Source organism: Bombina bombina, chromosome 5 (assembly GCF_027579735.1).
Source record: "Bombina bombina isolate aBomBom1 chromosome 5, aBomBom1.pri, whole genome shotgun sequence".
NCBI classification, from domain to species: Eukaryota; Metazoa; Chordata; class Amphibia; order Anura; family Bombinatoridae; genus Bombina; species Bombina bombina.
Genome location: NC_069503.1, coordinates 162,627,341 through 162,640,875, shown reverse-complemented (window position 1 = coordinate 162,640,875; position 13,535 = coordinate 162,627,341). Strand labels below are relative to the sequence as shown.

General features: G+C 37.1%; 1 protein-coding gene across 2 annotated transcripts in view; it reads right to left on the bottom strand.

The window, feature by feature from the left end:
• Positions 1 to 13,535, bottom strand: part of PLCD1 (phospholipase C delta 1) — a 381,478-nt gene that overhangs the window by 228,762 nt on the left and 139,181 nt on the right. For both annotated transcript variants that reach the window (XM_053713769.1, XM_053713768.1), the window contains exon 2: positions 10,950 to 11,111. In XM_053713769.1, the coding sequence (XP_053569744.1) occupies positions 10,950 to 11,111 (162 nt within the window). The remainder of the gene's footprint in view (positions 1 to 10,949; positions 11,112 to 13,535) is intronic.

Here is a 13,535-nt window from a genome sequence, read left to right as displayed (position 1 = left end):
CCTACACTTGGTCCCATCCCTCTCCAAGCGGTCCCAATTTACAGATCTAAATATACAAATATTTCAAAATCCAAACTATTCCGGAATCCAAAACTTTTCTGGTCCCAAGAAATTAGGATAAAAGGGTTTTCTATCTGTATTTACTGTCTATTTAACATAAAACTATTCCTATCTTTTACAGAACTTGCTCCACCAAACCTAATCAACAGATATATATATATATATATACACACACACAAATACATTGAATCTTGAAGGACAGCAAGATAAACATGCTCTAGTTATACAATTATTTATCTGTGCCAAAAGTTGGCAATGTTACCATATTGGGTTCTTTGAAATATGCCGTGGACTAATGAGACGATCAGTGTGGCAATGCAGTCTAAGATTTGTTTTTGTCCCTTGATTGGACAAACATACATCATAAAAAGCGAGGTGGTGCTCAAATTGACATGGGCTGCATATGGTTTATATTAATGCAAAGTAGATCATGGTTTAAGAGACAGAAGATGCTCCTATTTCCAATCATGCATTCAAAAGAGAAGTTTTTATGTATTAAAATGCTAAACATTCTTACAAAGCATGGTCAAAATAATTGAAACACCTAATAATACCAGGAACCTATTAAGTATTAGGGCCACCCTTCATCTTCTATGAATGCTGCCACATAAGTCCTGAGCTGTGTGTAGTTGGATACTGCATTGTTTTTGTTAATGGAAAAAGAAGAAGGTTGAAATCTACTTAGAGAACATTGCATAAAGGTTCATTCATATAGGGTGCACCTGATCCTGTAAAATGACCTCATATTACTTGACCATTATACAAACATGTAGCGCAAATACTGTACCTAATGAATCCCTCAAGAAGGCTGAACATACAGTGACAACTGCCCCCTGCTGTTTAACAGTTGGCAAGAAATTGTTTTGTTGAAGACATCCTTTGGTTCCATTGAAATGTAAACACTTCACTGCTCAGAGGTGCAGGTTTTGAGCTTCTTACATCCGGTTATGAATATTTGTGTGTTGACCTTAAATATAAATAATTTCTGAATAACAACCCTGACAAAAATATTTTTTTTAGGATACTGGGTCACAGAGATACTTATTCTAGTTTTTGAGTGGGTTATTAGTATGATAGGGCTGTATAGAAAACTTTGAGATTAGCGCCTACAATGTGCATGTACTGGCGGTCTAGATGTTTAAAAAAAGGTTTAAGCAGACATATTATTTCCAATGCAAACAAAATATGTTGTGGCTGACTATCCTTCTGCACCCAGCACCCAGGTCTCAAGAGTACAAAAGTGCATACCCTAGCAGACTGTTACCAGCAAGACAGTTCTTCTCATACACACATTATGGTGCATGCCAGATTTGACAGCTAACTGGATTTTCTCAATTTAAAAAGCAACATCTGTATACGAAGAAAATGTCATTGGTTATCAATTGCAGCAACACAGGCAAATGAAAGATTATCTGTGCATGTCCACAAAAACAGGAAGTTCACTTTATCATTGGACTCCTGGCTGGGCTTTAATCTAATGCGCCCATTAGATTTGCCTTTGAGTCTCGGCTGCAGACAGTGATGTCTTTTCGGAGACACTGAAATTCCCAGGGTTGGAAATTACTGTGAGAATGGGGTCTACTGTTAATGACATCATTAGATAACAGGAATTATCAACATTCACGCTTCCTTTACATAGCCATGAAGGATACAGAATCAGTGTACATGAAACTCTACAGCCAAACTATAATATAATAACAAGATAATAACGAGGTAACTCGAGTAGGGCTGCAACTAACTATTATTTTCATAATCGATTAATCGGCCGATTATTTTTTTGACTAATCGAAGAAAAAAAAAAAAAAAATTTCCCTACATTTAAAATAAAATACACATATGGAGTGGTAAAAATATAAACTTCAGAGTAAAACTTTACATTAACATAACTGTTTCTCCAATTTTTAAGCAGCAGAACACATTTTTATTACTAAGTAAAACAAAGCCACAAACTGGAAAGAAGTAGACTATCACCATTTATAACATTCTGTTATTCACTCTTTCAGAAACATTGCATTGAAATGCAGAAATGTCAACTTGACCACATGCCCCTGACTGAGGCTGGCTCTCTTTTTGCAAGCTATTTTGCCTGCAGCAGAGAAGAGGCGCTCAGATGGTGTTGAGGTGCTTGAGATGCATAAGTAGGGTTTTGCAAATTTCGCCAAGGTGGGATATTTATCTTTGTTGGCTCAATTAATGCAAGGGACGTCTCAACAAAGTAAGCCTGGACTTCATTCTAACATAAAAATATCTATATGCAATGGTAAATAACCGGCTATAAGGTTAAGGAAAGAAAATCTAGTCCACTCTTAAAATAATATATATACTTATAAAGGGTTGAATTTGGTACATATTACAATTAATTAAAAATATAAAAAAACAAAAGTCAAAAGCGCTTTGGACTATATATCAATAACAGGACAATGCCTTACACAATAACCTATACATTACTTATAATCAGCAATAGCATGCAATCATCTAATAATTGTACAAACAGATCATAGTGCATATCAATTCAAATAACTCCCATCAAGCTAGGGCTAGGTGTAAATAACAAGCTTGGCACTATATCATGCAAAGAATAGTTCCAAATCACCTGATTTAATATAAACAATCCGGGTTGCACATAAGCCAGGAGTATTTGTAAACTTATACTGTCCTAAAAAAGTGAAAAGTAAATGTCTGTAGATGTCCATAAAACACAATACCATGTGCCGGAGCTCATTTGAGTGAAACGGCTGGTGCTGTGCACAGACCAACTAATTCCAAAACAACTAATCGATTATGAGATTTGTTGACAACTATTTTCATAATCGATTATTAGCGATTAGTTGTTACAGCTCTAAACTCGAGAGAGCGACTGAGAAAAGTTAAAAAAAAAGTTTTTTGAAAGCCAAAATAAACATAAAGGTACATATACCTTACTTGTTTACAGGAAATGCATCTGAATAGATTTGACTATTCTATTGTAATCCTTTATTTATGGGCAGAAATATTTTTGAGCTACAATATTTTTAAAACAGGGCTCATCAAATTTGTTCAAAATATAAGAGTGAGATCAAAAATGCATCAGCCTGAAATGTTTCAGCTGACAAATTGTAAAACAATGATTTTATCAGTTAGCTGACAGTAACACAAGAGTGCCTTAAAGGGATAGTAAAGTTTAGATTGTACATTTCCACGGAAACCGGACCCTCAATTCCCCCAAATTTGTTTGTTAAATTTTGTCTGGTGTATTGTATTGTATCACCGTTGTACTTTTATCTCTGTACCCATGGACCGCGCAGCAGAATTTGTTGGCGCTTTATAAATAAATAATAATAATGTCAAAATTAAACGTTCCTGATTCAGATAGAGAGTGCCATTTTAAACAACAATCCGATTTATTGTATCTAACTTGCTTTGTACTCTGGTATCTTTTGTTTAAAAGCATACCTAGGTAGGCTCAGGAGCAGCAATGCACTACTGGGAACTAGATGCACATATATCCCTCGTCATTGGCTCAACCAATGTGTTCAGCTAGCTCCGAGTAGTGCATTGTTGCACCTTCAACAAAGGATATCAAGAGAATAAAGAAAAATTAGAACAGAAGTAAATTGGAAATGTTTAAAATTGTATGCACTATCTGACCCAAGAAAGAAAAATTGGGGTTTTTATATCCCTTAACTTCTTTATTTCAAATGACATAAAGCAGTGATTTATCCCCTTTGTAACCAGTAACACCCAGCAGTGATTTCACAGTTTAATTGTCAATAGCACAAGCAGCAGCAATTTGCCTCTTTGATTGCATATGTAGCAAGGATAGGAAGAAACGGTATGAAGGCACTGAGCTTTGCAGTCACATCCAAGGCTGGTGATAGGTGCAAGTGCCACGCACCTGTGCCAATACACGTCACAAGCGTTAGTGTGACACCTCTGGCCCTTGCATCACTCACTCGTCACCAACAGCAGAGTTTAGTGGAGGAAGGGGAAGCAGAGGGTACTCCTTTGAAATTTCGAAAGGAACAAAAATTATTTTGTTTACCCCTCATCTTAAGAGGTTTGTCTTGAGGTAGGGCGTGACCTTTACCTCCAGTAATGTCGGAAATGATTTCCTTCAATTCAGGGCAGAATACCCTTGAACGGAATAGCTAAAAGTTTAGATTTTGATGATACATCAGCAGACCACGATTTTAACAATAGCGCTGCATTTTCCACTGCTAATTTAGCAATCTGAAAAGCAGCATCTGTGATAAAGGAATTAGCTAGCTTGAGAGCTCTAATTCTGTCCAAAATGTCCTCTAAGGGCGTCTCTACCTTCAGAGACTCCTCAAGGGCGTCAAACCAGAAAGCCGCCGCCGTAGTTACTGGAACAATGCAGGCAGTAGGCTGTAACAAGAAACCCTGGTGAATAAATAATTTCTTTAGAAGACCCTCTATTTTTTTATCCATAGGTATAGTTGTACGCTTAGCTAGAGTAGATATTGCTCCCTCCACCTTAGGGACCGTTTGCCAAGAGTCCCTGATGGTGTCTGATATAGGAAACATTTTCTTAAAATTAGGAGGGGGAGAGAACGGTATCCCTGGTCTATCCCATTCCTTTTTAACAATTTCCGAAATTCTTTTCGGAACCGGAAAAACATCAGTGTAAGTAGGTACTTCTAGATATTTATCCATCTTACACAATTTTTCTGGAGGAATTGTAATAGGTTCACAATCATCCAGAGTCGCTAGGACCTCCCTGAGCAACAGGCGAAGGTGCTCAAGTTTAAATTTAAAGGAAGCCAAGTCCGAATCTGTCTGAGGTAACACATTCCCTGATTCTGAAAGTTCTCCCTCAGACAATAATTCCCTGACCCCCAATTCAGAGCACTGTGAGGGTAGATCGGAAATGGCTAATAAAGCATCAAAGGGTTCAGTATTTACATTAATACCTGGCCTACTGCGTTTACCTTGCAAAACTGGCAGTTTAGATAATACCTCAGTGAGGGTAGTTGACATAACTGCAGTCATATCTTGCTGAGTAAAAGAATTAGACGCACTAGAAGTACTAGGTGTCGCTTGTGTGGGTGTTAAAGGTTGTGACACTTAGGGAGAATTGGATGGCATATCCTGATTCTCTTCAGACTGAGAATCATCCTTAGACACACTTTCATTTCCTAAAATAATTTTGTAAAAAACGGGTACTGCGCCTTTAAGAAATAAAAGCACACAATCTTTTTCTACACACACTTAAAAACGCTTATAAATGCTCAAAAACTATGTATGGCTATACAGAGTTGCCAAAAATTATTGCATCTCACATGCAAGAACAGAAATTACCCTCTACAGGAACATTAAAGCAAAAAAACTCAACTTGCTAAATAACGACCCCTGCACCTCGCCACAGCTCTACTGTGGAGCCTACCTGCCCCCAGAGAACTGTCAAACGAATCAACACCAATCCGGATAGTGTAAAACACAGATAGGGCCCAACCGGAGCTAAATGTCTGCTGTCTCCTTCAGAGTAAACTGCGCGTCTGAGGCGCGAAAATAGGCCCCGCCCACAATGGACGTCGCACTAATAATTTAAACTACCACATGGGAAGCAGTTATAAACAGCCATGTGGTCCCCAATAAATAAATACACCAAACGATATAAGTCCTTCTTTTCTCAGCAATAAAAAACGACTTATCCTCTACGATAAATAGTAAAAATGCCCCAGAGTCTGTATTCCATGCTGTGTATCTACTTGAGCTGCATATGTCAGAGTCAGAAAAAACCCCCAGGAGAAACAGTAACACCCTTATTGATTACAGGACTAATGCTTACCCTGTTCCCATTATAAGGAACCAAATCATCCAGTTCTGATATATTAAATTTCCTCAGAAGTAAAGTGCTGAAACATACCTCAAATGCTGCTTGTTGCATGAGACTGTCCTCCACACTTTAGAATTTTCTCATATTACCTTCAGATCTGTGGGAACTATAACTGATCTTAGTAACTGCTGCTAAAATCATCAATTTTCAGTGGGAAATCTTCTTCCATATCCTCCCTGAGAAAAATAGTTCTCACCGGTACCATTTAAAATAAAAAACATCTTGATTGAAGAAATTAAAACTTTCATTTTATCACCACTATCACTTTACCCTTCCTATTACTAGCATAGGCAAAGAGAATGACTGGGGGGTGGAGTCAAGGGAGGAGCTATATAGACAGCTCTGCTGTGGTGCTCTTTGCCACTTCCTGTTAGCAGGAGGATAATATCCCACAAGTAAGGATGAATCCGTGGACTCGTCGTATCTTGTAGAAGAAACACTGTTATGAACATAGCAGCTCAGCTTAGAATGCAGCCTCTCCCCAGTACTGTGAGAGTCAGCCAAATACACACCAGGTCATAAACCAGACTCCGCCTGTTGTTACAGAATATAAATATCATAACAATGTGAGACACAACACAGAGGGGCTTAAAGCCAACGCTCTCCTCCCTTATCTGCATGAAGGCGCATAAAGCTGCACACTGCATGTATACATACTAAGCAGTCCCATCTGCAGGGTGTGCATGACTTTTTCCGACCTTTACTCACACCCTTTGTTATTTTTAAGCATAGTTGGCAAAACATCTGAATAGTAAAAAAAAAAAAGCTTAACACATTATGGACGCACCTACCTTTGTTCTTTCATTGCGCCCAATTCTCTAAAGCTCTCTGGTCTGGCGAGATTCTATAAGATGCTTTGTCAGTATTACAGTATTACTCAGGGATTGTATTAAAGGGACATGAAACCCAAAAATTGTCTTACACGATTCAGATAGAGAATACAATTTTAAACCACTTTCCAATTTACTTCTTGTTTCATTATTTAGATATCCCTTGTTTAAGAAATAGCAATGCACATGGGTGAGCCAATCACACGAGGCATCTATGTGCAGCCACCAATCAGCAGTTACTGAGCCTATCTAGATATGCTTTTCCACAGAAGATATCAAGAGAATGAAGCAAATTAGATAATTAAAGTAAATTGGAAAGTTGTTTAAAATTGCATGCTCTGTCTAAATCCCGAAAGAGAATTTTAGGGTTTCATGTCCCTTTAAAAGACAATGTTTACCTTGGAAACGGTGTATATCATAAAGTGTTCACTAATATATTTTATGTTAAACGGATATGAAACCCAACATTTTTCTATCATGATTCAGATAAAGCATGGGGTTTTTAACAACTTTCTAATATACTTCTATTATCAATATTTCTTATTGAAAAGCATGGACGTAAGCACAGGAGTGTGCACGTGTCTGCAGCACTATATGACAGGTGTGCAAGAACGTTATCCATTTGCAAGAGCACTAGATAGCAGCACTATTTCCTGCCATCTAGTGCTACAGAGACCTATCTAGGTATCTCTTCAACAAAGAATAACATGGGAACAAAGCAAATTTGACAATAGAAGTAAATTGGAGACTTTTTTAAAATTGTGTGCTCTGTCTGAACCACAAAATAATTGTCTGGGTCTCATATCCCTTTAATGAGAGACCCTAACTTTACAATATAATGCTGTGTAAAATAAGCCGATTTCTCGCCATGTGGTGAGTTTAGAGAACTGGCCCATTATGTGAAATGTGTGGGCTGAACAGGTTATGTCGGGATCTGAGAGATATATAAACATTTAAAACCGAAACTTGCGTCAAAATGAAACTTTCATGATTGGGTTATATTATAAAAAAACTTTCCAATTTACTTCTATTATCTATTATCAAATTTGATTTGTTCTTTGTTGAAGAGGCTTATTGGAGCTCAGGAGAGTGCATGTGTCGTTAAACGGCAGTAATGTTTTCAACAATGTTTGTAACAATGTAAGACATTGTCGCAAAAGCTGCTGCCATCGAGTTCAATGACACATGCATGTAACTGATCCAACAAATTAACTCTTCAACAAAAATATACCAAGAGAATGAAGCAAATGGGATCCTAGAAATACATAGAAAGTTTTGTTTTAATAAAATCAACTATCAAAACCATTAAAGCTTTATTTTGACTTAAGTGTCCCTTTAATGTAAACAATGGTGACTGGAGTTTATTACTCATAACCCACAAAGGATATTTAAAAGGACCTTAAATGTTTTTTTTTTTTTTTCTTTACAAAGGTTTTTTAAAGACCAGATGTTAAAGTGCAGAAAAAAAAATCCTTCTTTGCTTATATGCTTGTGGGGTGAGTCTATATTTACAATTATAGCTGTGGGAGGTGTTTTTTTTATCATCCAGTGTGCAATCTGTCCAATTGGATTAGTTGTGCACAAACTAGCATTTCTAGTTAGTTTCAAAACTTTTCGCACAGCAAACATTGAGAATGCATTTAAAGGGACAGTCTACACCCCTATTAAGCGTCGCTTATATTTTATATCTACTGCCGATAGTTCAAACTCACCCCACTTCAGTGACCATAGTGATTCACCACCGGACTTATTCATATCCCAAACTCAGTGTTTCTTCCTTGTAAATGGCCGCCATGCCCCTCCTAATATTAGATCATCAAGCCTCTTGATTGAAACCATCCAATCAAAATTAGATCACGGATGGAAAAACTTGATCGCGCTTTCGTTGTTTCGATCATGCGCACACGTTGTGGAACTATAAGGGGAATAGAAAACGTGAAGCGCAGACGGACTTTTGCTTTCACGTCACTTCTGTATATTCGGGCATGCGTATTAACACGCATGTGACGTATGTGACTATCCGTGCACGAGCATGGATTACATAGAGAAGGTCCGAAAAATTTAGAAGGAGAAGTGGATGGGCGGAGTTTGGCGGCCATTTATAACGGCTGTAAGTAAACTTTTAGTTTCAGAGATGTCAGTTTTACAATCAACAGATAAAGATTAGAGCGGGTGAGTTAGCACTATCATGGATAAATTAACAGTATAAGCGACGCTTAATAGGGGTGTAGACTGTCCCTTTAAACATTGTGGGATAGAAAACAATTGTGTTTTCTTTAAAAACAAAACAAAATGTGTTGGATCCCTGTTTAGAGACTACTGGTTTAACAATAAGCAACCAAATTAAATGTATTTAGACTTTTAACCCCCAATGGGGCTTGCTTTTTTTTTTTTATAGCGCAGCTCTTGCAGCAAGACCTCGCTATAATAGGAGGCCTGCAGGAGGGAGGGAGGTTGTAATAGTGCAGTCTTGCTGCTATTATAGACCCAAAAAAGCCTCAACGACCAGCGACGTACGTGTCACTACCTCCATCACTATATTGTATGTTTCTTCCTTTAAACAGGATTTGTTTGGTTCGTTTTTGCAAGCTGCCCTTTATGTATATCTAAATTATTTTTATGTCACATTTATCAACTTCAATGTTTCTATTAAAGGGACAGTAAACAAGTTTTTTTTCAGGTTTTCAGCAGTGGGCGGTTTAGCCAATCACATGGCTAATGACAAAGTAATTGCCCTTGACGAACGCATGCTTCTGCTTTATTTTTTTTAGTCCATCTGCTTGGATCCTTCAAATAGACTGCATATATATTAGTGGCAAGGAAGGGGTGGGTGATCGCTATCTCATGGACTGGTCCAATCGCTCCACAAATAGAAATGCAGCCTTGGTGGCAGCCGGCTAATTCTTCAAGGGGATTGTACTGGCGCTAACAATTTTATCTAAATAAAAAATGTATATATACTATTTATGTACATATAAAGTAATATCCAAATTAATGTTTTCCTTTCAGACACTTTCACAAATTAGAAAATACCAGCCCTTATTAAAGGGATATTAAACAGTGCTCCTTTGGTAAAAACAATATGTTAAATAAAAGAAACAAGTTGCGTTAAAACAGCAACAACTTACTTGTATTCTTGCAAAATTAGCACTTAGAAATTCTCAGTGCAGCAGGGTGATGACAGAATGGACATCTTAGCAACTTAGGCTGCATTCTTCCTGTTCTGAGCATGGGCAAATCGGACTGTTTATCTAGTCTATTCACTTTATTGTAAACCAGCTCATGTTACTCTAGAAGTTTTATGACCAAGCTAGATAAACCTTCCTGTAGAGACCACAGCGTCCTTGTAGGAATGATACAGGAAATAATGAACACCGCCCAAATAAAAGTAAAGAAAAAAAAAAAGAAAAAGAAAGAAAAGGTAAAATCGATTTAAAATGTTGAATATACATTTCAATGATTTCTATTATAATAGTATAAGCTACTGTTTAGTAGGGATGTATGCAGCGGCTCATGCCCTTCAGATATTTTCATAGCCCGATTGATTCTTGTAAAAGATCTCCACTCTAAGATCTGAATTTGCAGCTATCTTAGTGTGGGGATCTTTTACAGGAACCAATCCACATTACTTCTGCATTTGGATCCTCACAAAAGAACAGAATGCGCATTCCTACATCTTAGTGCTTTTTTATTACAACTATGACACAGACTGTTTAACATCCCTTTAAAATAAAGTTCAAATCACACATTTAAACTATGAAATGTGTTATATGAAATAGTATCATCTAAGTGTTCATTTATAATTGCAGTAAAATTATATTGAAAAATACTAGGTCAGAAATTGGTTTCCCAACTGGAAACCTATCCTGCTGGCAGCTTGGCGGTAAAATCCACTGCCTGCATTTACCATTGCCCAAGCAATTGTTTGTGTAGTTGCATCCTCAGTTCTCACGCATCTGCAGACTGTTTCATATCCCTTTAAACTGAAGGGATGCAAGTTCACGTTGGTAAGACTGGATAGGAATGTGTATAAAATAGCATCAGTAACTACTAAAACACAAACTAGTCCCAGGCTTGACATTCTCAATGTCACAGAGACTGGGCCCTTTATATTTAGACTTACCTATGACTGTCTCTAGATGTATTTACACTTGTTCAATGACCTTCCATTCCCTAAGTAATAGATGACAATGGCCCTCTGGTGTAACTGTGTAATTACTCACATGTCTGGGTGCCGGACCTCAGGATTCTCTTGGAGTCGTGCCAGATAGTCTTGCAGTCTTCCTGAAGCTTGTAGAACCTCGATTTCCTCCATGACTCGGACTTCAGTTTGAAGAGCTCGCTGCCTTTAAGTATGAAATTTAAGTCCTCGTCATCTGACAATCCTGTGAAGACAAAAAGACAATTACCATGATGATCCAATTACTTTTAAATATGGAGTCTGCTCATTGTAATGGGAATGGTTTAAACTATTGGCTGTTAAGAGAATATGGCATAAAACTATACTGTCCTCCAGTCTAAGAGAGCCCTACAGAATTGTTCCTGTTTAATAGGTGGGTTAAAATGGGTCAACTCAAGAGAAATAATCTAAACTTAAAGGGACACTAAACCCAAATATTTTTTTTCACGATTCAGGTAGATAATACAATTTTAAACAACATTTATTTACTTCATTCTTTAGATATCCTAAGTTGAAGAAATAGCAATGCACATCTAGATATGCTTGTCCTCAAAAGATATCAAGAGAATGAAGCAAAATTAGATAATAGAAGTAAATTAGAAAGTTGAAAGAAAAGATTTGGGTTTCATGTCCCTTTAAAGGGACATGTAATGACAGTAGCACGCAGCAAGAATTTTTTTTTTTTTTTTAAACTCCAATATGGATGCAACAACCATCAACACAGTGTCAAGCTCTACTTTAAAGGGATAGTAAAGCCCAAAATGTATTTCATGATTCAGATAGAACATACAATTTTAAACAACTTTCCAATTTAATTCTATTATCAAATTGTCTTCATTCTTTTGTTGTTATCCATTGCTGAAGGGACAGCATTGCACTACTGACAGGAAGCTGAAAATATCTATTTAGCCAATCACAAGAGACAAATGTGTGCAGGCACCAATTACAGCAGCTCCCACTAGTGTATGATATGTGCGTATTCATTTTTTAACAAGGGATACTAAGAGAACGAAGCACATTTGAAAATAGAAATTAATTTAAAAGTGTCTTAAAATGACCTGCTCTAGCTGAATCATGCAAGTTTAAGTTTGACTTTCTTATCCCTTTAACAATGGTGGTGACTGGCAAGTAAGCTCTGTAGTATGTACATGGGACAAACCCACAAATCAGTACCCGTGCTCATTCACAGGGCATGTTTATGCAATGCTGATCAAATTAATTAAACCTTTGTATAGTAGTCTCTATGTGGCATAAAAGTGCATCTGCAGCTAATCCAGTGCCAATACTTGTGCAAGAGCTGCGTTCATTCTCAAGAGGGCAAATCCCTGACAACACTGAATATATTGCCTGCCAGGACTGAAATAAAATTTTTTTTTTTATTAAAAATACATTAAAATGGTAAATACAATTACACTACCTTTTCCAAAATGGCTACTTTCTTTACACATGTTTATGTCTCTTTAGAAACTACCTATAAACATTTTCAGATCCCATTTAATGGGCAACAATGGTACCGCCAGTGTTTACAAACAAGAGATGCTCTTTCAGTCATACTAAATAAATTACTCGGCAGCACAATTCTGACATAACTAAATAGGGTTGCTGCAGTACAAATAATGAAACATGGGTGTGACTATCCCAGCACAAAGAACAGGAAGCCACAGAATACACCAGATATATTTAAACGCTGTAATGAAAGTTGCAACCGAATAATACTTTATAGAAATTATTAAATTATTTAAAGGGACAGTCTACACTAAAATTGTTATTGTTTAAAAAGATAGATAATGCCTTTACTACCCATTCCCCAGCTTTGCACAACCAACATTGTTATATTAATATACTTTATAACATTTAAACCTCTACATTTCTGTCTGTTTCTAAGTCACTACAGACAGCCTCTTATCACGTTTTTTAATTTGCTTTTACAACAGGAGACTGCTAGTTCATGTGGGCCATATAGATAACATTGTGTTACCGCCCGAAGAGTTATTTAACCTTTTAGCGCTGTTATGCCGTTGTATCCCGTCACAGCGGCGCTGGGCTTTAAAGCCGTTATGACGGACTACAACGTCATAGCCAACGGCTGTCCTGAAGCCTAATGCGCTTGCAGGATTTGATTGCGGTCTGGAGGGCGTTCCTAGCGTCATAGGGACGCCCCCCAGACCCGATCCCATCATTGAAATCTCGCGATCGTGATTTCAATTTGTCTACATCGGAACAGTGTTCCGATGTAGACTTTATAACCCGGTCGCGAAAGGGTTAAAAGTTAGCACAACACAGTACTAAATGCAAGTTTATAGATAATAAATAAAAAGTCATGTGATAAGGGGGCTGTCAGAAGATGCTTAGATACAAGGTAATCACAGAGGTAGAAAGTATATTAATATAACTGTGTTGGTTATGCAAAACTGGGGAATGGGTAATAAAGGGATTATCTAGCTTTTAAAACAATGTAGACTGTCCATTTAAGAGACATTGCAATATACCCTAATATTTCAGAAAAGCTGATCAATGTGTTTTTTTCTATATAAAATTCACCCTTCAAGTATTTGTAGATAAATCATTTAATACATTTTCAAAATGATTAGAATATACCCCACTGAGAGAGAGATTTTTTTTGGCTCAA